The following is a 23,793-nucleotide window of genomic DNA, read 5'->3' on the forward strand; positions in this document are numbered from 1 at the left end:
AAGAATTGAAGACCAGTAAGTGTGAGAAATGGTCAGAATATGATATAAAAATGCGGACGAAATGCCCTCCTGTCAGCATGCAATTGCTGGCCTCAATCCTACTGAAGGGTTCACTATGCAGTTCTGTTTTAAGTTTACCCAAATTTTGAACTGAAGGGAAAATAGAAAATGTCCTTGACTGTGCCAGTTACCTTCTGTGCTCAATTGTTCAACAAAATTACATTTCTGTGTCTGCTCAGATCCCAAATTCCTGAGCAGGTTTGGATGTTAGCTACATTGTCTTTTGGGACTGCTCGTCTCGCTTTACATGAGGATTGAACCTATTTGGTGCAGACAAGGAACAAGCGGGAACCATGTAGGCAAGACACCAAACCACTATACAGGTGGGGATCCTGCAAGTTGTCTCGCAGCATCTACAGGGGCCAATAGTCCATTATCGCCTTTGTTTCCTCAGATTCCCTTTAGAAGTAATGCTTTTTTTCTGATCAGCATTTGTTGGATACTGCTTAGCTGAGAGTTCATTCAGGTACTGGCGGGTGACACTTACTGTGCACAGGGGCTTCTAGTCTCACGTGGCCTTAAGACTTTCGTCAAACCTGGCTGTTTGTATAGATTGGGTGCTGATGCACAGTGGCTGCTCCCTGCATTTCTTAGTGGTGTGGCGGGGGGAGGTAAACAATCAAAATGAAAGACATAATTTAAATTATTAAAATTGCACTTACCTGCCGCTCCAACAGTTGCTGCCTTGCTTCTGTCTCCTGATCCTACAAAAAGACAGAGTAAGTCAAAACGCGATAGCCAATAAAAATGTCATTGGATCAACCTATCTGGAGTGCTTGCCTCTATTTGCTCTGCTTTTTATATGGTTAACCCTATAAAGCCATGCATGTTGCGAGAAGACTTCACATAAGTCACTTGCTATTTTCGCAGTTGGTCATGCAAGGTAATCTGGATCTGTAAGCTTTGATGCTTGCTTATTCTCACTTCTGAACGTCTTATCTACTTGGCTTTGTCTCTCCTGCTTATTCCAGCTGGTACCTGCACAGATCCCTCTTTAATGCTCGCCTAGGCAACACATGCGCTGTCTCTTTGAGACATGCTGTAACTATTATAAAGGCTTCAAGAAACGCCCATCTTTTTCATTGGCTCCTCTTACTGTCCTATACGAATGCTGGATTTTTCTGTTGAGAAAACTTAGTATTCCCTCCTTTTGGAATTTTGTATTCTCCCATGAGGTTTGACCCTGTTACATGTGAACTTACTCTTCATGTTAGTTATACTTTGAAATACCTCCTTTTTTTTTTTTGGTTGGCTGGCCGCTGCTCTTTAAGTATTCTGTTTACTTGTGTATGAAACTTCAGTAGGCCTGCCGTCCCTTAATCTCCACGTGCTTCCCCCTCACCCCCCCCTCACCCCTCCCACAACACTGCTCACAGGCCCCTAGCCATCCCTTGATCATCCTGTGCCTCCCCCTTTCCACAACACAGCTCGCACGCCCCCACCGCCCCTCCGAGGGCACTGCTCGTTTTGCTTGTTTATTCGTTTGCTTAATTTAATCATCCTTTGCACTGCAGTGCCCTCATTTAATCTCCATTTGCCATCTTCCCTTCCCCCTAACAATACTGCTTGCCCACCCCCACCTCTGAGATCGCGTGCAGCAGTACACTGACCTGGGTGTAATTGTTTGGAAAGGTAATATGAGGTGAAATCTGGATGTCAGGAAAACGTTGTAGCAGGTGCAATGACGTGGTTACATTCCATTAAAAGAACATATTTGTAGAAACAAAAACAAATCTTTTCCTTGATATTCCTTGTTTAATGTAAGTCATCAATGACTGTACTGTGGCACTATTCTGCAACTTAAGGATACACCCAGCCTCAATGGAGGCGAGTCTGTGTGTTAAGCACAATCCAAGGAAAGGACGTCCTTTGTCCTTTAGAAGACCCCTCACTCACCAACCTAGTTGGTGACATGCTTCATCATCGGGGTCCCACCCGGACAGCCGAGTGCCATCCAGGTGTGCTGCGACACCTGATTACAGTGGAGCTGTTTTTTTTTTCTTTTAGATGTGCAAGGGAAAAACTAAGTGTAGTTAAAAGTACCCGGTACTGCCCGCTTACGTAATTTATTCTGGGGTGTAACGGATAATATTTAAAAAAGGGGGGAATGGCACCTGTTGCCCAATTAGGAGAGCTGTCGGTGAAAAAAAATATATAGGGTGTGGGTTAAAAAGGTCTACATGTTTCTACCTATGTGTAAATTTAACAGGTATTCGTCAGGACCATGAGGTACCTGCGGGACAGTGTACGCACGCTAAGGCGCACCCTATCCTCGTAGGTAACAGAAGGAGAAACTCAAAATGGATCTCCGAAAAAGCTGTTTTCTTCCTTTGTTTGTAGAAAAAGCCTGTGGAAAAAATGAGGGAGAAGGGTTGTGGATAACGGACATACATATATACAATATACACATAAGACACAATTTGTGAATCGTGATGTACACCTTCATTAATCAAGGTTTTTTTTTAAGGTACATGTGAGATAAGTCCCAGTACCGCAGTGACCTGCAATTAACGTACCACGTGGTAGCGCACCCAATGTATCATGGATACTAAGTTCGCCTGGTGTTAGTGCCAACCTTGTGAAAGGGTACTTAACACGCCTTGGCGATGTCATGGGTGTTGTGTCTCAATAACTGAGAAAGAAGCAAAGTCGTCGTGATTGTGAAAAACGACTCCGCGTGATTTAAAAGCAACATTCAGTGAAGACGCGAGCAGAGTGTGGGTTAAAAGACCTGGTCTGGACGTGCTACACCGACCCCACCTGAACAGGGGAGCGAAGGTGCCCAGTGTGGGGAACGTGCACAATAATAGTGAGAGTAAAAAGAAGACGGAACGTCTTACTGGGAGCGCTACTACTCAATGCTCCATGAGCAAAACCGGGACTGGCACACTCCTCGCTACGATCTGGCAGAAAGTAACATACAGAGTTTTAGGGATGTGCCAAAGTGAAAAACAAAAACAAGCATTTACAATGCAATGGTCTCGGCATCATTAAAGGTAGAGCTATTGGCATTGCTCATGACATTTTTTTTTCTTTAAATCATAAATAAATGGCATTGTCATTTACATTGTCAATACACACCACTCTGCACTCAACTGCACTCGCCTGCACTGCACTCAACTGCACTCACCAGCACTGCACTGCACTCACCTGCACTCACCTGCACTGCACTCAACTGCACTCAACTGCACTGCACTGCACTGCACTCAACTGCACTCACCTGCACTGCACTCACCTGCACTGCACTCACCTGCACTGCACTCACCTGCACTGCACTCACCTGCACTGCACTGCACTCACCTGCACTCACCTGCACTGAACTCACCTGCACTGCACTGCACTCACCTGCCCTCACCTGCACTGCCCTCACCTGCACTGCACTCACCTGCACTGCACTGCACTCACCTGCACTGCACTCACCTGCACTGCACTGCACTCACCTGCACTGCACTCACCTGCACTCACCTGCACTGCACTCACCTGCACTGCACTCACCTGCACTGCACTGCACTCACCTGCACTGCACTGCACTCACCTGCAGTGCACTCACCTGCACTGCACTCACCTGCACTGCACTCACCAGCACTGCACTCACCTGCACTGCACTCACATGCACTGCACTCACCTGCACTGCACTCACCTGCACTGCACTCACCTGCACTGCACTGCACTCACATGCACTGCACTCACCTGCACTGCACTCACCTGCACTGCACTGCACTCACCTGCACTGCACTCACCTGCACTGCACTGCACTCACCTGCACTGCACTCACCTGCACTGCACTCACCTGCACTGCACTGCACTCACCTGCACTGCACTGCACTCACCTGCACTGCACGCTCTGCACTCGCCTGCACTGCACTCGCCTGCACTGCACTCACCTGCACTGCACTGCACTCACCTGCACTGCACTCACCTCCACTGCACTCACCTGCACTGCACTGAACTCACCTGCACTGCACTCACCTGCACTGCACTCACCTCCACTGCACTGCACTCACCTGCACTCACCTGCACTGCACTCACCTGCACTGCACGCACTGCACTCACCTGCACTGCACGCACTGCACTCACCTGCACTGCACTCACCTGCACTGCACTCACCTGCACTGCACTCACCTGCACTGCACTGCACTGCACTCACCTGCACTCCACTGCACTGCACTCACCTGCACTGCACTCACCTGCACTGCACTCACCTGTACTGCACTCACCTGCACTGCACTCACCTGCACTGCACTACACTCACCTGCACTGCACTGCACTGCACTGCACTCACCTGCACTGCACACACCTGCACTGCACACACCTGCACTGCACACACCTGCACTGCACTCACCTGCACTGCACTGCACTCACCTGCACTGCACTCACCTGCACTGCACTGCACTCACCTGCACTGCACTGCACTCACCTGCACTGCACTGCACTCACCTGCACTGCACTCACCTGCACTGCACTCACCTGCACTGCACTGCACTCACCTGCACTGCACTGCACTCACCTGCACTGCACTGCACTGCACGCACTGCACTCACCTGCACTGCACTCACCTGCACTGCACTCACCTGCACTGCACTCACCTGCACTCCACTCACCTGCACTCACCTGCACTGCACTCACCTGCACTGCACTCACCTGCACTGCACTCACCTGCACTGCACTCACCTGCACTGCACTGCACTGCACTCACCTGCACTGCACTCACCTGCACTGCACTCACCTGCACTGCACTGCACTCACCTACACTGCACTGCACTCACCTGCACTGCACTGCACTCACCTGCACTGCACTGCACTCACCTGCACTGCACTGCACTCACCTGCACTCACCTGCACTGCACTCACCTGCACTGCACTCACCTGCACTGCACTCACCTGCACTGCACTCACCTGCACTGCACTCACCTGCACTCCACTCACCTGCACTCCACTGCACTCGCATGCACTGCACTGCACTCGCATGCACTCCACTGCACTGCACTGCACTCGCCTGCACTGCACTGCACTCACCTGCACTGCACTGCACTCACCTGCACTGCACTCACCTGCACTGCACTCACCTGCACTGCACTCCCCTGCACTGCACTGCTCTGACCTGCACTGCACTGCTCTGACCTGCACTGCACTCACCTGCACTGCACTGCACTCACCTGCACTGCACTCACCTGCACTGCACTGCACTCACCTGCACTGCACTCACCTGCACTGCACTCATCTGCACTGCACTCATCTGCACTGCACTCACCTGCACTGCACTCACCTGCACTGCACTCACCTGCACTGCACTCACCTGCACTGCACTGCACTCACCTGCACTGCACTGCACTCACCTGCACTGCATTGCACTGCACTCTGCACTCACTACTCTGCACTCACTACTCTGCACTCACTACTCTGCACTCACTACTCTGCACTCACTACTCTGCACTCACTACTCTGCACTCTGCACTCACTACTCTGCACTCTGCACTCACTACTCTGCACTCACTACTCTGCACTCACTACTCTGCACTCACTACTCTGCACTCACTACTCTGCACTCACTACTCTGCACTCACTACTCTGCACTCACTACTCTGCACTCACTACTCTGCACTCTGCACTCACTACTCTGCACTCACTACTCTGCACTCTGCACTCACTACTCTGCACTCACTACTCTGCACTCACTACTCTGCCCTCACTACTCTGCCCTCACTACTCACTACTCACTACTCTGCACTCACTACTCTGCACTCACTACTCTGCACTCACTACTCTGCACTCACTACTCTGCGCACTCACTACTCTGCGCACTCACTATTCTGCGCACTCACTACTCTGCGCACTCACTACTCTGCACTCACTACTCTGCACTCACTACTCTGCACTCACTACTCACTACTCTGCACTCACTACTCACTACTCTGCACTCACTACTCACTACTCTGCACTCACTACTCACTACTCTGCACTCACTACTCTGCACTCACTACTCTGCACTCACTACTCTGCACTCACTACTCAGCACTCACTACTCAGCACTCACTACTCAGCACTCACTACTCTGCACTCACTACTCTGCACTCACTACTCTGCACTCACTACTCTGCACTCACTACTCTGCACTCTGCACTCACTACTCTGCACTCACTACTCTGCACTCACTACTCACTACTCTGCACTCACTACTCACTACTCTGCACTCACTACTCACTACTCTGCACTCACTACTCTGCACTCACTACTCTGCACTCACTACTCTGCACTCTGCACTCACTACTCTGCACTCTGCACTCACTACTCTGCACACTCACTACTCTGCACTCTGCACTCACTACTCTGCACTCTGCACTCTGCACTCACTACTCTGCACTCACTACTCACTACTCTGCACACTCACTACTCTGCACTCTGCACTCACTACTCTGCACTCTGCACTCTGCACTCACTACTCTGCACTCACTACTCTGCACTCTGCACTCACTACTCTGCACTCACTACTCTGCACTCACTACTCTGCACTCACTACTCTGCACTCACTACTCACTACTCTGCACTCACTACTCACTACTCTGCACTCACTACTCTGCACTCACTACTCTGCACTCACTACTCTGCACTCACTACTCTGCACTCACTACTCTGCACTCACTACTCTGCACTCTGCACTCACTACTCTGCACTCACTACTCTGCACTCTGCACTCACTACTCTGCACTCACTACTCTACACTTTGCACTCACTACTCTGCACTCACTACTCTGCACTCACTACTCTGCACTCACTACTCTGCACACTCACTACTCTGCACTCTGCACTCACTACTCTGCACTCTGCACTCTGCACTCACTACTCTGCACTCACTACTCACTACTCTGCACTCACTACTCACTACTCTGCACTCACTACTCACTACTCACTACTCTGCACTCACTACTCTGCACTCACTACTCTGCACTCTGCACACTCACTCTGCACTGTGCACACCACTGATATCATGGAATCTTCCACCACACTTTCTAAAACTCTATAGTCCGAAGCATAATAGGCACAGAACCAAAAGAAGGGTAGACATTGCTTAAAATAATCTTATTGTATTTATGAGAAGCAAAAGCGAGACTGTGAAATGTGCTGAATATCAGTTTGTTACGAATCAACAGAGTGGAGTTAGAGAACCAAGAAATAGTAATTTAGAATCCGGGTTAGGAGTAGTAGTAATCACAAGCTGAGGATCAACGGGCGCGAAACAGCGTGGTGGGCGCGCAGGAGACGCAGCGTGAGCGTGCACATCAGCTGAAGATCGCCGGAGAAGACACCGAGCCTGCCTGCTGCCATGACTGACCCGCTGCAGAGGGAAAGAGCCCACTGAGTGGGGGTAGAGGGGGGCGGCAGAGAGGGAGTGGGCAGAGCGGGAGGGTGTGTGTGTGTGTGTGCGTGCGTGTGTCTGTCTGTGTGTGTCTGGTGTGTGCCTGCCTGCCTGCCTTTGTGTGTGCGCGTCCACAGACCCTGGTCGGCTCGTGCACCGCTCTGTACTCCCTTGCGAGCTTACTCGGCGACAATAGTTCTCGTTGCCGAGACCTAACAAAAGGGCTATTGGGGCCCCCCAGAGGAACAATCTTGCTTGCAGAACGCGGGCGTGAGGAGGCCCGACTCGTGTGTTCATCGCGTTCTGATTGGTCACGATAACAGTGACTCGCTGTACTCCACACCCCCACACGCCCGTCTCCCTATTGGCTAGCTCACTGGTGACACGTTAGAGCTGACCACGCCCAACCCGGAAACGGTACACTCATTTACCACGCCGGCATTCTTGCCCAGTAACACACGGAGCACTCGCGGTGACGGCTTAGGCGTAAACGGCGCCCTCCCATCCTTCTACAAGTAAGATTGTTCCTCTGGGGGGCCCCAATAGCCCTTTTGTTTTTCACTTTGGCACATCCCTAAAACTCTCTGTTACTTTCTGCCAGATCGTAGCGAGGAGTGTGCCAGTCCCGGTTTTTCTCATGGAGCATTGAGTAGTAGCGCTCCCAGTAAGACGTTACGTCTTCTTTTTACTGTCACTATTATTGTGCATGTTCCCCACACTAGGCACCTTCGCTCCCCTGTTCAGGTGGGGTCGGTGTAGCACGTCCAGACCAGGTCTTTTAACCCACGCTCTGCTCGCGTCTTCACTGAATGTTGCTTTTAAATCACGCGGAGTCGTTTTTCACAATCACGACGACTTTGCTTCTTTCTCAGTTATTGAGACACAACACCCATGACATCGCCAAGGCGTGTTAAGTACCCTTTCACAAGGTTGGCACCAACACCAGGCGAACTTAGTATCCATGATACATTGGGTGCGCTACCACGTGGTACGTTAATTGCAGGTCACTGCGGTACTGGGACTTATCTCACATGTACCTTAAAAAAAAACCTTGATTAATGAAGGTGTACATCACGATTCACAAATTGTGTCTTATGTGTATGTTGTATATATGTATGTCCGTTATCCACAACCCTTCTCCCTCATTTTTTCCACAGGCTTTTTCTACAAACAAAGGAAGAAAACAGCTTTTTCGGAGATCCATTTTGAGTTTCTCCTTCTGTTACCTACGAGGATAGGGTGCGCCTTAGCGTGCGTACACCGTCCCGCAGGTACCTCATGGTCCTGACGAATACCTGTTAAATTTACACATAGGTAGAAACATGTAGACCTTTTTAACCCACACCCTATATATTTCTTTCACCGACAGCTCTCCTAATTGGGCAACAGGTGCCATTCCCCCCTTTTTTTTAATATTATCCATTACACCCCAGAATAAATTACGTAAGCGGGCAGTGCCGGGTACTTTTAACTACACTTAGTTTTTCCCTTGCACATATAAAAGGAAAAAAAAAACAGCTCCACTGTAATCAGGTGTCGCAGCACACCTGGATGGCACTCGGCTGTCCGGGTGGGACCCCGATGATGAAGCATGTCACCAACTAGGTTGGTGAGTGAGGGGTCTTCTAAAGGACAAAGGACGTCCTTTCCTTGGATTGTGGTTAACACACAGACTCGCCTCCATTGAGGCTGGGTGTATCCTTAAGGTGTAACTCCCTTATTGTTGTTTACTGATATACTCAAGGGGACAGGGAGTCCCACTCCTGCCTTTACTGGCTAATACCCTTTCTCTCCTTATTGTTGATCTACTATTCTGCAACTACCTTGTGCTTCACTACCTCTGTTTTTCAGGTAGAGCTCCCATCTACCAACTACTTTCCTGATTCATTTAAGGACCCGTCCTTCCTCAGACTCATTTATCACTTTGTCCTATTTCTTTTCAAGCACTCTATTCATTGGTACATAAACTCGCCACTTCTGTTCTATCCCTGTTATATTCTTCACCCTACCTAGACTACCTACACAGGTGCACATCAGTTTAAATTGCGTAATCCTGTCATATGTCTTTCTTGCACTTAAATGACATTTTCTAACATTTATTTGCGCCTCTGCAAAATTAACAGAAAATAAGGAGTTAGGTCCCGGGACACAGGGTCAGCTGGACCATAGAATAATTTATAAAAAGAGAAATGCTGGCCCTGCGATTTTTGATAGCTATATTTTGAGCAACAAACCAAATCCTTGTTATGATTTGTATGGTCGAATTTATTTAAACCATTTACTTTTTCATATAAATCTCATTAAGTTAAAGCATTGATTGCATGAGAAAAACACTACGTACATACAATTTATACAAAAACATTTGACAAAGAATTTTAACAAAAATACATAAATACATATGACAAAATGACATCCAATCATTTAGTGTACATAAATATACAAATACGGTCATACGAGAAGCATCAGTCGTTATGTAGTATTAAGCAATGAAGCTATTTGCAGTAAGGAAAAGAAAACAAAATGAATTGTAACAAATACAAATTTTCAATTGTCTGATAAATAAACTTGAATTCTTTCTGCTATTGCCAATTCCTTTCTGCTATTGCCGACGCGTTTCGAACTCGCTCTGGCATTTGGCAAGTTCTCATCAGGGCTTTCTCGTATTATTCTTCTGAAAATTATGTACAAAGAAAATGAGTGAGATTTTGCAATCCTCATTTTCGTCCCCTATATACATTGCCCCCTACCAAGACTTTCTAGAAAACGTGTACCTTTGTTTTCAAGTTGGCAGCGGGTTTTCAATTTTCAAGAGATCTTATTCAATCAATGTAGATTCGGTTCTAGAAAATTACAACGAACCAAATTACAATATAGTAATGGTCAGGACAGCCTGCGCCTAGATGGCCAGAGGACAATCTTGGAAAATTACCTTCAAACCAGTAGTCTGCACTTCTGTTTGGTAAATGTTTGAAACAGCCGTGCGTGGGACAAAAATCAGCTCCCACCCGCCAGCCGGCGGTGGACACGTCTTATTGCACCTACAAGGAGAGTTTAAAGTCACTCAACTATTCCAATCGGTTTTACAAACAGCGGTTAGAACGAGTAGAACGGGTAACAGAACCGGGTGCCTACCTTATTGTTGGCGCTTGGGCTGTTTAAATGCAGTTCCCCTGTTTTTCTAACTTCTAGCCGGTTTCAGTTCGTTTTTATGTTCGTTTTTATGTTCTAAAATGACAAACACGGACAGTGTGAGCCCGCTCCTGTGTCATGCGCGGTATCACTAAGCGTTACCTATCTTTGTGCTTACCTAAATGTTGGTGATCTTGAAGAAACACACGCTCCCAAGTGCACTCCAAACCAATCCAGGGAGTCACTCGTTTGACTAAGTCGCCATCTTAAAAAGCAGACATGTGATCGTCAATGCGTATCACATGACTGTCACATGACTGTCAGGGCTATCCGGGCTTTATGGGAGTTGGAGTCCCATTTTGCATTCTGATGTTTTCCTAAGTAAAAGTCTACATAAAAGGTTCCACTTGAGCACTGTATTATATCAAAGCGGATTACAATCGTGAAATCTCAGACATCGAGTTTAGTCCAGTTTGTAAACTATTGAAGCGCAGGATTAAATACGCTTCTTTCCTCAATAAGACATCGTCCACATCCTTAATACATTGGGCTCGAGTCACTGTGTACAAAACCGTCCACGTGAAATCTGTTTCAGTGTGTCCAGTGTCAACAAAATGTTGTACCATTGGAGCGGTTAGCACTTTTGTTTTTATTCGTGACCTATGCTGTGTTATTCGGGTATTAACCTGCTGGTTAGTCTTTCCTATATACAATTTTCCACATCCGCAGACAATTGCATACGCGACATTCCGTGTTTTGCAGTTTGAAAACCCTTGGTTCTTCCACCTGACATTTTTGTGTGTGAATTCACTTCCCTCGATTGTTGTGTCACAAGAGACACAGTTGCCGCATCTATGGTGTCCCTCGACCGGCTTGAATCCCCACATTGACAATAAGTCATGTTTAGGTTTTTCAATGGTGACGTCCGCACGCACCAGTTGCTGTCCAATGCTGCGGTTTTTTTTAAAAGCAAAAATCGGTTTGGGAAAGGGGCATTCTAAGCCCTCCAGCAGATGCCAATTTTTAAGTATGGTCTGTCGAATTTTATGGGTATGTGGACCAAATGTTGTTACACAAACCAATTTGTCCATTTCGGGTTTCACTTTACTTTGTAATAGACATTCTCTCGGGGTATAGCGTGCTCGTTTGAAAGCATGTTTCAGCAGCTTCCTAGGGTAGCCCCTGCTTTTCATATCCTCACAAAATCTTCCTCCGTGTAAGTCATAGTCTGTGACATCAGAGCAGTTCCTTCTGATGCGGAGTAGCTGCCCGTAGGGTAAATTTGTTTTTAAATTGCGTGGATGCGCACTCCTATGGTGGAGAATAGTGTTTTTGTCCGTCTTTTTTCTAAAAAGAGATGACTTTAAACGACCGTCAATGCAGCTAACTTCCACATCTAGGAATGTCATTTTCAAATTGCTTTGTTCCATAGAGAATTTAATGTCGCCGTGTTTGTTGTTTAGCCATTGATGAAATTCCATCAATTCGGTGTGGCTCCCCTGCCACAGAAGCCACACGTCATCAATGTATCTTAGCCATTGTTTTATACATTTCTTGTAGGGGTTGTTATTTGCCACAAATTTCTCTTCATACTGTGCCATAAATAATATGGCCATCTCCGGCGCAAAGGGACATCCCATGGCTGTCCCCTTGATTTGAAAAAAGAACTCGCCATTGAAGCAAAAGTAGTTCTTTTTTAGGGTTAGTTCAGCCAACTGCAGAATAAATCTGGTGGGCACTCGATGAGGTCGGTCTCTTGTGTCAAGGTACATCTCCATCACCTCCAACGCCTCCCCTTGCGGGATTTGCGTATAAAGGGATGTGACGTCCATAGTGACCATTATTTCTTCAAGGGGATTAAATTCTAGGTCATTCAGATTTTTGTGAATCTTGGGCAGAAAGTACAATATAGGAGTCCGTGGGAATTTTTTTACCAAAAATTCACCTTCCTTTTTGGTGTTGAAGAAGGGTTTGTGGGCAAAAAGGAAGGTGAATTTTTGGTAAAAAAATTCCCACGGACTCCTATATTGTACTTTCTGCCCAAGATTCACAAAAATCTGAATGACCCCCCCCGGACGTCCTATCGTCTCGGGGTGTGACTCTTGTCTAGAGCCACTGTCCAAATATGTGGATTTTTTCCTAAAGCCCTTCATCTGTAATGTGACATCATACCTGAAAGATACGACCGATTTCCTCAATAAAATAGAGGGCCTAGAATTTAATCCCCTTGAAGAAATAATGGTCACTATGGACGTCACATCCCTTTATACGCAAATCCCGCAAGGGGAGGCGTTGGAGGTGATGGAGATGTACCTTGACACAAGAGACCGACCTCATCGAGTGCCCACCAGATTTATTCTGCAGTTGGCTGAACTAACCCTAAAAAAGAACTACTTTTGCTTCAATGGCGAGTTCTTTTTTCAAATCAAGGGGACAGCCATGGGATGTCCCTATGCGCCGGAGATGGCCATATTATTTATGGCACAGTATGAAGAGAAATTTGTGGCAAATAACAACCCCTACAAGAAATGTATAAAACAATGGCTAAGATACATTGATGACGTGTGGCTCCTGTGGCAGGGGAGCCACACCGAATTGATGGAATTTCATCAATGGCTAAACAACAAACACGGCGACATTAAATTCTCTATGGAACAAAGCAATTTGAAAATGACATTCCTAGATGTGGAAGTTAGCTGCATTGACGGTCGTTTAAAGTCATCTCTTTTTAGAAAAAAGACGGACAAAAACACTATTCTCCACCATAGGAGTGCGCATCCACGCAATTTAAAAACAAATTTACCCTACGGGCAGCTACTCCGCATCAGAAGGAACTGCTCTGATGTCACAGACTATGACTTACACGGAGGAAGATTTTGTGAGGATATGAAAAGCAGGGGCTACCCTAGGAAGCTGCTGAAACATGCTTTCAAACGAGCACGCTATACCCCGAGAGAATGTCTATTACAAAGTAAAGTGAAACCCGAAATGGACAAATTGGTTTGTGTAACAACATTTGGTCCACATACCCATAAAATTCGACAGACCATACTTAAAAATTGGCATCTGCTGGAGGGCTTAGAATGCCCCTTTCCCAAACCGATTTTTGCTTTTAAAAAAAACCGCAGCATTGGACAGCAACTGGTGCGTGCGGACGTCACCATTGAAAAACCTAAACATGACTTATTGTCAATGTGGGGATTCAAGCCGGTCGAGGGACACCATAGATGCGGCAACTGTGTCTCTTGTGACACAACAATCGAGGGAAGTGAATTCACACACAAAAATGTCAGGTGGAAGAACCAAGGGTTTTCAAACTGCAAAACACGGAATGTCGTGTATGCAATTGTCTGCGGATGCGGAAAATTGTATATAGGAAAGACTAACCAGCAGGTTAATACCCGAATAACACAGCATAGGTCACGAATAAAAACAAAAGTGCTAACCGCTCCAATGGTACAACATTTTGTTGACACTGGACACACTGAAACAGATTTCACGTGGACGGTTTTGTACACAGTGACTCGAGCCCAATGTATTAAGGATGTGGACGATGTCTTATTGAGGAAAGAAGCGTATTTAATCCTGCGCTTCAATAGTTTACAAACTGGACTAAACTCGATGTCTGAGATTTCACGATTGTAATCCGCTTTGATATAATACAGTGCTCAAGTGGAACCTTTTATGTAGACTTTTACTTAGGAAAACATCAGAATGCAAAATGGGACTCCAACTCCCATAAAGCCCGGATAGCCCTGACAGTCATGTGACAGTCATGTGATACGCATTGACGATCACATGTCTGCTTTTTAAGATGGCGACTTAGTCAAACGAGTGACTCCCTGGATTGGTTTGGAGTGCACTTGGGAGCGTGTGTTTCTTCAAGATCACCAACATTTAGGTAAGCACAAAGATAGGTAACGCTTAGTGATACCGCGCATGACACAGGAGCGGGCTCACACTGTCCGTGTTTGTCATTTTAGAACATAAAAACGAACATAAAAACGAACTGAAACCGGCTAGAAGTTAGAAAAACAGGGGAACTGCATTTAAACAGCCCAAGCGCCAACAATAAGGTAGGCACCCGGTTCTGTTACCCGTTCTACTCGTTCTAACCGCTGTTTGTAAAACCGATTGGAATAGTTGAGTGACTTTAAACTCTCCTTGTAGGTGCAATAAGACGTGTCCACCGCCGGCTGGCGGGTGGGAGCTGATTTTTGTCCCACGCACGGCTGTTTCAAACATTTACCAAACAGAAGTGCAGACTACTGGTTTGAAGGTAATTTTCCAAGATTGTCCTCTGGCCATCTAGGCGCAGGCTGTCCTGACCATTACTATATTGTAATTTGGTTCGTTGTAATTTTCTAGAACCGAATCTACATTGATTGAATAAGATCTCTTGAAAATTGAAAACCCGCTGCCAACTTGAAAACAAAGGTACACGTTTTCTAGAAAGTCTTGGTAGGGGGCAATGTATATAGGGGACGAAAATGAGGATTGCAAAATCTCACTCATTTTCTTTGTACATAATTTTCAGAAGAATAATACGAGAAAGCCCTGATGAGAACTTGCCAAATGCCAGAGCGAGTTCGAAACGCGTCGGCAATAGCAGAAAGGAATTGGCAATAGCAGAAAGAATTCAAGTTTATTTATCAGACAATTGAAAATTTGTATTTGTTACAATTCATTTTGTTTTCTTTTCCTTACTGCAAATAGCTTCATTGCTTAATACTACATAACGACTGATGCTTCTCGTATGACCGTATTTGTATATTTATGTACACTAAATGATTGGATGTCATTTTGTCATATGTATTTATGTATTTTTGTTAAAATTCTTTGTCAAATGTTTTTGTATAAATTGTATGTACGTAGTGTTTTTCTCATGCAATCAATGCTTTAACTTAATGAGATTTATATGAAAAAGTAAATGGTTTAAATAAATTCGACCATACAAATCATAACAAGGATTTGGTTTGTTGCTCAAAATATAGCTATCAAAAATCGCAGGGCCAGCATTTCTCTTTTTATAAATCTGCAAAATTAACGGCATGGTTATGTCAAAGCGGACTGTAAACTTCAAATTATTAAGAATCAACTAAATGCACCTTGACCCCCGCGAACTGCTTCCTTGTAAATAATGCTGCCTGAGGTGTGCCACTTTGATGGCAGTAAACTTCAAATGCTGAACTTCAGCTTCTCAGTATCTCATGTGTCTCCTGTTGAGGGCTGCAGAGTGGAAAGAGTGAGTATAAATGATAGAGGGTTAATAAGGGAGTGTGTAAAGAAAAGGGCACAATGATGCAGAAAAAGGAGCATTTAAAGAGCAAACCAAGTATGGGGGCGGGGGCGGGGCCAGAGTGATACCACGAACGGGTTAAACATTAGTAGGAAAGAACACATGGTTACCCCTGTGTGTGAGTGTGCAAGGGGGAGGTAGTTGTAAAATTCTGCAGGGTATAGGCAGGGTCGGACTGGCCTATAAGGCTATCAGGCAGTGTCCGATAGGCTGGTGTGGTATCTATGGTTTAGAGTTTTAAACCATCTATATTCTCCATGTGTCTCTAATGCTTAGAATGCCTCTTGAGTTCTATACTTGATGTTCTATCTGTTGGCAGTTACTGCCTGACTCCTGTTCCTTGCTGACGTGCTTAGTGTTTGCTCTGAAGGATCTACATTAAAGAACCTTTATACTACATCAGTCTTCTCTCCGCGTTTCATTGAAGACAGGATTCAACAGCTGGTCTTAGTGATTAGTGTGTGGACTGTTTTTTAGCAGTTTGAGGGCGTCTTTTATAGTCTAGAGGGCCTATTTTACTGTTTGCTTCCCTGATATTATGTCATGCATTGCCTGCAGCAAACACAGACTCATACAGTCTGCCATCCCTTGCAAAATACCCATACATCGTGTCCTACAAAACTGGCCTGATTGGCAAATGTGGGCTTCTTTTTTAGCTATCTGTTTCTCTATTGGAGCCACTTTTAGTTTGGTGCCAGGGCCTATTTTTTTGTCCCGGTCTTACCCTGGGTACTGGAGCAAACCTCTCTGTCTGCAAGTATCTTCTAAAGCAGTATAGAAATAGAGAGTGCTTAACTGAAGTATAAGTAACAGATGCAGCATAGTTCCCTCTCTAACTACTGTTTGAGAACACTTGCCACACTAGCCTGCATAGACCGCACAGAGCTCGTTGTCGGTGAACACTTGGCATGCTACCCTGCAGAGCCCGCACAAAGCTCGTTGCCGGTGAGCACTTTGCATGCTAGCCTGCAGAAACAGCACAGAGCTCGTTGTCGATGAATACTTGGCATGCTAGCCTGCAGAGACAGCACAGAGCTCGCTGCTGGTGAATACTTGGCATGCTACCCTGCAGAGACCGCACAAAGCTCGTTGCCGGTGAGCACTTTGCATGCTAGCCTGCAGAAACAGCACAGAGCTCGTTGTCGATGAATACTTGGCATGCTAGCCTGCAGAGACAGCACAGAGCTCGTTGTCAGTTAATACTAGGCATACGAGCCTGCAGAGACCGCACAAAGCTCGTTGCCGGTGAACACTGGGCATGCTAGCCTGCAGAGACAGCACAGAGCTCGTTGTCAGTTAATACTAGGCATACGAGCCTGCAGAGACCGCACAAAGCTCGTTGCCGGTGAGCACTTTGCATGCTAGCCTGCAGAAACAGCACAGAGCTCGTTGTCGGTGAATACTTGGCATGCTAGCCTGCAGAGACAGCACAGAGCTCGTTGTCGGTGAATACTTGGCATGCTAGCCTTCAGAGACTGCACAGAGCTTGTTGTTGGTGAATACTTGGCATGCAAGCCTGCAGAGACAGCACAGAGCTCGTTGTCTTTGAATACTTGGCATGCTAGCCTGCAGAAACAGCACAGAGCTCGTTGCCGGAGAACACTTAGCATGCTAGCCTGCAGAGACAGCACAGAGCTCGTTGTCCGTGAATACTAGGCATACTAGCCTGAAGAGACAGCACAGAGCTCGTTGCCGGTGAACACTTAGCATGCTAGCCTGCAGAGACAGCACAGAGCTCGTTGCCGGAGAACACTTAGCATGCTAGCCTGCAGAGACAGCACAGAGCTCGTTGCCGGTGAACACTTAGCATGCTAGCCTGCAGAGACAGTACAGAGCTCGTTCTCGGTGAATACTTGGCATGCTAGCCTGCAGAGACCGCACAGAGCTCGTTGCCGGTGAATACTAGGCATGCTAGCCTGCAGAGACAGCACAGAGCTCGTTGCCGGAGAACACTTAGCATGCTAGCCTGCAGAAACAGCACAGAGCTCGTTGCCGGAGAACACTTAGCATACTAGCCTGTAGAGACAGCACAGAGCTCGTTGCCGGAGAACACTTGGCATGCTAGCCTGCAGAGACAGCACAGAGCTCGTTGCCGGTGAATACTAGGCATGCTAGCCCGCAGAGACAGCACAGAGCTTTTTGCCGGTAAACACTTAGCATGCTAGCCTGCAGAGACAACACAGAGCTCGTCGTCAGTGAATACTAGGCATACTAGCCTGAAGAGACAGCACAGAGCTCGTTGTCAGTGAATACTAGGCATACTAGCCTGCAGAGACAGCACAGAGCTCGTTGCTGGTGAACACTTAGCATGCTAGCCTGCAGAGACAGTACAGAGCTCGTTGCCGGTGAATACTAGGTATGCTAGCCTGCAGAGACAGCACAGAGCTCGTTGCCGGAGAACACTTAGCATGCTAGCCTGCAGAGACAGTACAGAGCTCGTTGCCGGTGAATACTAGGTATGCTAGCCTGCAGAGACAGCACAGAGCTCGTTGCCGTAGAACACTTAGCATGCTAGCCTGCAGAGACTGCACAGAGCTCGTTGCCGGTGAATACTAGGCATGCTAGCCTGCAAAGACAGCACAGAGCTCGTTGCCGGAGAACACTTAGCATGCTAGCCTGCAGAGACAGCACAGAGCTCGTTGCCGGTGAATACTAGGTATGCTAGCCTGCAGAGACAGCACAGAGCTCGTTGCCGGAGAACACTTAGCATGCTAGCCTGCAGAGACAGCACAGAGCTCGCTGCCGGTGAATACTAGGCATGCTAGCCTGCAAAGACAGCACAGAGCTCGTTGCCGGAGAACACTTAGCATGCTAGCCTGCAGAGACAGTACAGAGCTCGTTGCCAGTGAATACTAGGCATGCTAGCCTGCAAAGACAGCACAGAGCTCGTTGCCGCAGAACACTTAGCATGCTAGCCTGCAGAGACAGCACAGAGCTCGTTGCCGGTGCGTACTAGGTATGCTAGCCTGCAGAGACAGTACAGAGCTCGTTGCCGGAGAGCACTTAGCATGCTAGCCTGCGGAGACAGCACAGAGCTCGTTGTCGGTGAACACTAGGCATACTAGCCTGCAGAGACTACACAGAGCTCGCTGTCAGTGAATACTAGGCATGCTAGCCTGGACAGACAGCACAGAGCTCGTTGTCAGTGAATACTAGGCATACGAGCCTGCAGAGACAGCACAGAGCTCGTTGCCGGAGAACACTTAGCATGCTAGCCTGCAGAGACAGCACAGAGCTCGTTTTCGGTGAACACTAGGCATACTAGCCTGCAGAGACAGCACAGAGCTCGTTGCCGGTGAATACTTGGCATGCTAGCCTGGACAGACAGCACAGAGCTCGCTGTCAGTGAATACTAGGCATGCTAGCCTGGACAGACAGCACAGAGCTCGTTGTCAGTGAATACTAGGCATACTAGCCTGCAGAGACTGCACAGAGCTCGTTGTCGGAGAATACTAGGCATGCTAGCCTGGACAGACAGCACAGAGCTCGGTGTCAGTGAATACTAGGCATACGAGCCTGCAGAGACAGCACAGAGCTCGTTGCCGGTGAATACTTGGCATGCTAGCCTGGACAGACAGCACAGAGCTCGTTGTCGGTGAATTCTAGGCATGCTAGCCTGCAGAGACAGTTCAGAGCTTGTTGCCGGTGAACACTTGCCTTACTAGCCTGCAGAGACAGCACAAAGCTCGTTGCCCGTATGCACTTGGCACGCTAGCCTGCAGAGACAGCACAGAGCTCCATACAAGTTTTGGCAAACGTTTAAACGTTATAAATTAGTTTGTGTTAGGAAATCCGCCTATGCTACTTACACATCCAAATCTAATAATTTGACCCCCAAACTTGTGACGTAAGCAGCTTCTGCATCTGGCAGTATGTCTTTAAAAAATCATGAAACCACAAATATTCTGTATATGATTTTCTGGTTTGCGTTGTCGACTCCTCTTTGATGTATGTCACTTAATAGAAATGTGTGTACTGATTGTGAGTGGGCGTGCAATAGTAAGGCGCATGCAGGCAATCACCTACAGCGCCGTTATTGGGGTATTTCTGGTTTCTGCCGTAAGCTGATTTTGTCCTATGCAGGGCGTGGAAAGCAAAAGGATTTTTGCCAGGGATCCTGTAACTTTCAGCACCGTCTGTTGCTTGCGGACATTGCCATATGTAGCTATATTGCCTTGTTGCTCATGCTAACCACATGCTGCTCGTGTGTGCAGGCGTAAGAAATGTCATCATCACGCGGCCTTTGCTTTCGTTAACACTTGTCCTGTCGCCTGCAGAAACGCACCATGCTCTTGTGTGCAGCTGCATGATATTTTTTGTGTATTCCAGCTTTGGAGACATGTTGTCCTTTACACTAACTGCATTCGTGGAGTTAATGGATCATGGCATTGTTTCGTGGGACACGTTCTCCGTGGCATTCGTAAAAAAGGTAGATATGTTTTATTTTCTTATTGTTTACATGTGAATCTAAAGCATGAGGTACAGTTTAAAGAGTTTAACACTTTTGGAAAAGGTGATGCACTTAAAACAAGAATTTGCTTAACCTATATCAGTGCTTAATTTATAAAAACAAAACAAAAAAGTGCCAGGGCCCTGTCAGGAGAACACTGCAGCTTGCTACATCCATTGCTCTTGCCAGTGCTGCCAAAGACAATTCATAATATTCCAGACCCCTAAGCTACACGAATGGCTTGGAAGGCAGCTATTAGTCATTTAAAATATATATTATAATAATAATCAACTGTTCTGCTCAACTCTAAATGAGACAGACAGTGCCACCATTTGGCAGCTGTAAAAAAGTGCCTTTGTTTGCAATTAAGTAAGTGCTGGTGCCAAGCACCGGCAACCACAGGCCCAAATTAAGCACTGAAATAGATCAGGCTTTAATGTGCCAACGACTGCAAACACAGGCATTCACAAATGCTTTTTACATGCATTGCATGCACAAATGTTTATCGTATTAATGCATGGGCATTAGATTCACTGATACAGGGGAAAACGTTATTACAATTAGTCTTCCTGTATTGGTGCACGTAGGAGATAAAGAATTGAACGTGACCGTAATAATTGAATGTAAATGTAAAATAGTCCGTCATGCATTTCAATGGAAGCATTTCCTGGAAGTTGGAATGATTGATGCATCAAACTGACAATCGAAAGAGTTGAGAGTGCTACGCTTCTGAGTGCAGACAAAGCTTCCTCTTTGCATATTTTTAGAAATCATGACATTACATCTGGCAGGCAGCTATGTTGTTAAGCAGGACCTAAACATTTTTCACTGAAGGTTTGTTTTACTGGGGTAAGGCTGCTTGGCTGGAGGCAGACCTGCCAAGTACCACGCATCAGGCGTTCTACTAACGCATTTCAGAGTGGTGATCCACATCACCGCACTGAAATGCAAAGTCACGCATAATAGGCAAAAATTCTACCTCGGCTGTCAAGCCGAAGCGCGCTGCTATCTATGCTGCTTGGGAAACTAGTAGGTGGAGTGGCGCAAAATCAGAGGAGCACCAGGATGTAATGCAGTGAAGGTACAAAGTAAACTCGTACACTTTATTGGGATGTACTAAAATGTAGAAGGAAGTAAAAAATGTTGATGGTAATTGCTTTTCTAATTGTAATTTTTTAAATACCAGTAACCTATGACTCTTGCTAATTTGGTTAGAAGACTAAGCACAACTTGCTTCAATGTATGTAGAAAAAACGGCGCCATATGATATATTCCCATATGCTGCTTGCGGGAACTCTCTGATATAGCCCTTTCCCACCCCAATAACTGTGAGCTCTCACTGCCTATGTCTAACGTGCCCTTGGGGTTGCTATGGCGACATTACTTGGTCGAGGGATAGTCCGAAGTGTGGACTAAGTACTGTGGATCTGGTGGTCCGGTCCAGAAGTCCCTCATCTCCCATTTTCACCAGTGTCAAGTGCTGGTTCCCTGCTGTCAGAGCGCCCCCTCCACCATGCAGCACAGTGTTACCCAGCTGCACCCAGCAAGCCTGATTCTGACCGAGGCAACACGGTCACTTAGTCTGGTCAAGGCCGGCAACCAGGGCGCTGTAATATTAATTTAAAAACAAATGTACCCAAAGCAAGTGGTTAGCAGCCTGGTTGGCTCGCCGCTACGTGCCCACCTGCCAGTGGCTCAGATTGCTTTAATGAGTCAACACAAAAGTCACCGACTAACAGTTGCCACAGTAGAGCGCACCGGGCATTGAATGTGGAGAAAAGGCTGACACAGACACGCATAGTGCAGCAGCTGATCGAGCCAGGGCGCTATTTCATTTTGAGTATTTTGCAGCAAGCCATGCTATAAATGTAAGCAGATTTTGTTACATTAACGTGCTCCAGAGGCACACTGAGGAAAACTGTAATGTTGACATTAAACTTACTTAAATTGCTAGGCAGGTCACTGCTGGGCCATTCAGTTTATGGTTGGGCTGCCCGGCTTCGCAGAGTGAGTCGAGTCCTCCAGGCTGCAACGAACGACTGGACTCCTTCAGCAAACGTGCTGCTCAGCTGCATTTAAGGCTCAGCGGCAGGTGCTGTAGTGTGAGCCTGGGCTCCAGCGGCGGTCGCAAACATTACCGTGCTGCGGTGAGGGCAAAAAAATTCCCGCAGTCTCAAAACTTTAACCACTGGCTTACACCAATGCAGGAGGTGGCAAGAGGACGTAATGTGTGGCACAGCGGTAATGGCCATTGGGCACGGCATCTCCTGACAGATCAGTCACAGCCAGAAAACAATGCCACACCAAGGAATACCATTGCTACATTTTAGCCAAGCTCCCTTCAGCAGGCCCCTTAACCCTGCCGGGAGCAGCGTCCTTCTCACAACCCCACTCCACTTACTAGTTTCACAGTCAGCATAGATAGCAGCACGCTTTGGCTTGACAGCTGAGGCAGAATCTGTGCCTATTATGCATGACTTTGCATTTCAGTGCGGTGATGCGTATCACCACACTGACATGCGTTAGCCTAACGCCTGATGCGTGGTACTTGGCAGGACTGGTAGCAGTAGGCGCCCCAAGGGATGCGCCTTGGTATGCTACCCATCCGCCAGAAGTGGGCCCATTGGGTCAACTAACACCTAAGAGCAATACAATATAGTGCTAAATCTAGTGCAAGAAAATCTGTATCACGACAGTGCAACAAGGTGCCAAGCATTTCATAAACTGCACTTCATTCACCAAAGTGCATGTAAGCCACTTTCCGAACTTTTTTCTAGGTACATTGAAGCAAGTTGTGCTTAGTCTTCCGACGAAATTAGTAGGAGCCATAGGTTACTGGTATTTAAAAAAATTACAATTAGAAAAGAAATTACTATCAACATTTTTTACTTCCTTCTACATTTTAGCACATCACAATAAAGAGTACTAGTTTACTTTGTACCTTCACTTTATTACATCCTGGTGCTCTCCTGATTTTGATTTTGCCAGCAGGGAAGGGGGCCCCCTCAGAGACTGGCAATCTGTGTTTTGGTTTTCTGCCGGCCTGCCACACAATACTAAGCACCAGAGTTTGTTGTTGGGGCCTCATACATCCTGTTTGGGCAGCCCCATCGGTGAAGGACACTACGTTATTGCCCTTCCATTTCTGGTGCTTTGCAGCAGTTAACTTAGAGTTTCTGATTGGATGTTATTTCTTATATTTATATGTTTCCCTCGTCTTCATTCCTTGGTTTTGCTTGTGAGAAAGTGTCACTCATGTTTGTGGAAATGTCACACATAATCACACTGAAATTATGAAAATGTCACACATAGCATTCTGAAACCTTGGCGGCTTTGTGGAGGGGGCTTTCATTACACGGCCTACACCAGAAGTCCTCCAGCATCCGGCCAGTGCTCAAGTTTGTAAAGTTAGCCATTTGTTGTCCTTAAGAATTTGGGAACGGCTTGGCTTTAGGGGTGCATTCTTCCACGTGTTTCTGTTCAATTCTGCTTTCTGCAAGT

At 46.8% G+C, this 23,793-nt stretch overlaps 1 protein-coding gene across 2 annotated transcripts in view; it reads left to right on the plus strand.

Moving 5' to 3' along the window:
• The window catches only part of ELMO1 (engulfment and cell motility 1), a 1,412,865-nt gene that overhangs the window by 463,480 nt on the left and 925,592 nt on the right, over positions 1–23,793 (plus strand). For both annotated transcript variants that reach the window (XM_078688215.1, XM_078688216.1), the window contains one exon: positions 20,172–20,271. In XM_078688215.1, the coding sequence (XP_078544341.1) occupies positions 20,172–20,271 (100 nt within the window). The remainder of the gene's footprint in view (positions 1–20,171; positions 20,272–23,793) is intronic.

The sequence above is a fragment of the Lissotriton helveticus genome, chromosome 4_1 (assembly GCF_964261635.1).
Source record: "Lissotriton helveticus chromosome 4_1, aLisHel1.1, whole genome shotgun sequence".
In the NCBI taxonomy this organism is placed as follows: Eukaryota; Metazoa; Chordata; class Amphibia; order Caudata; family Salamandridae; genus Lissotriton; species Lissotriton helveticus.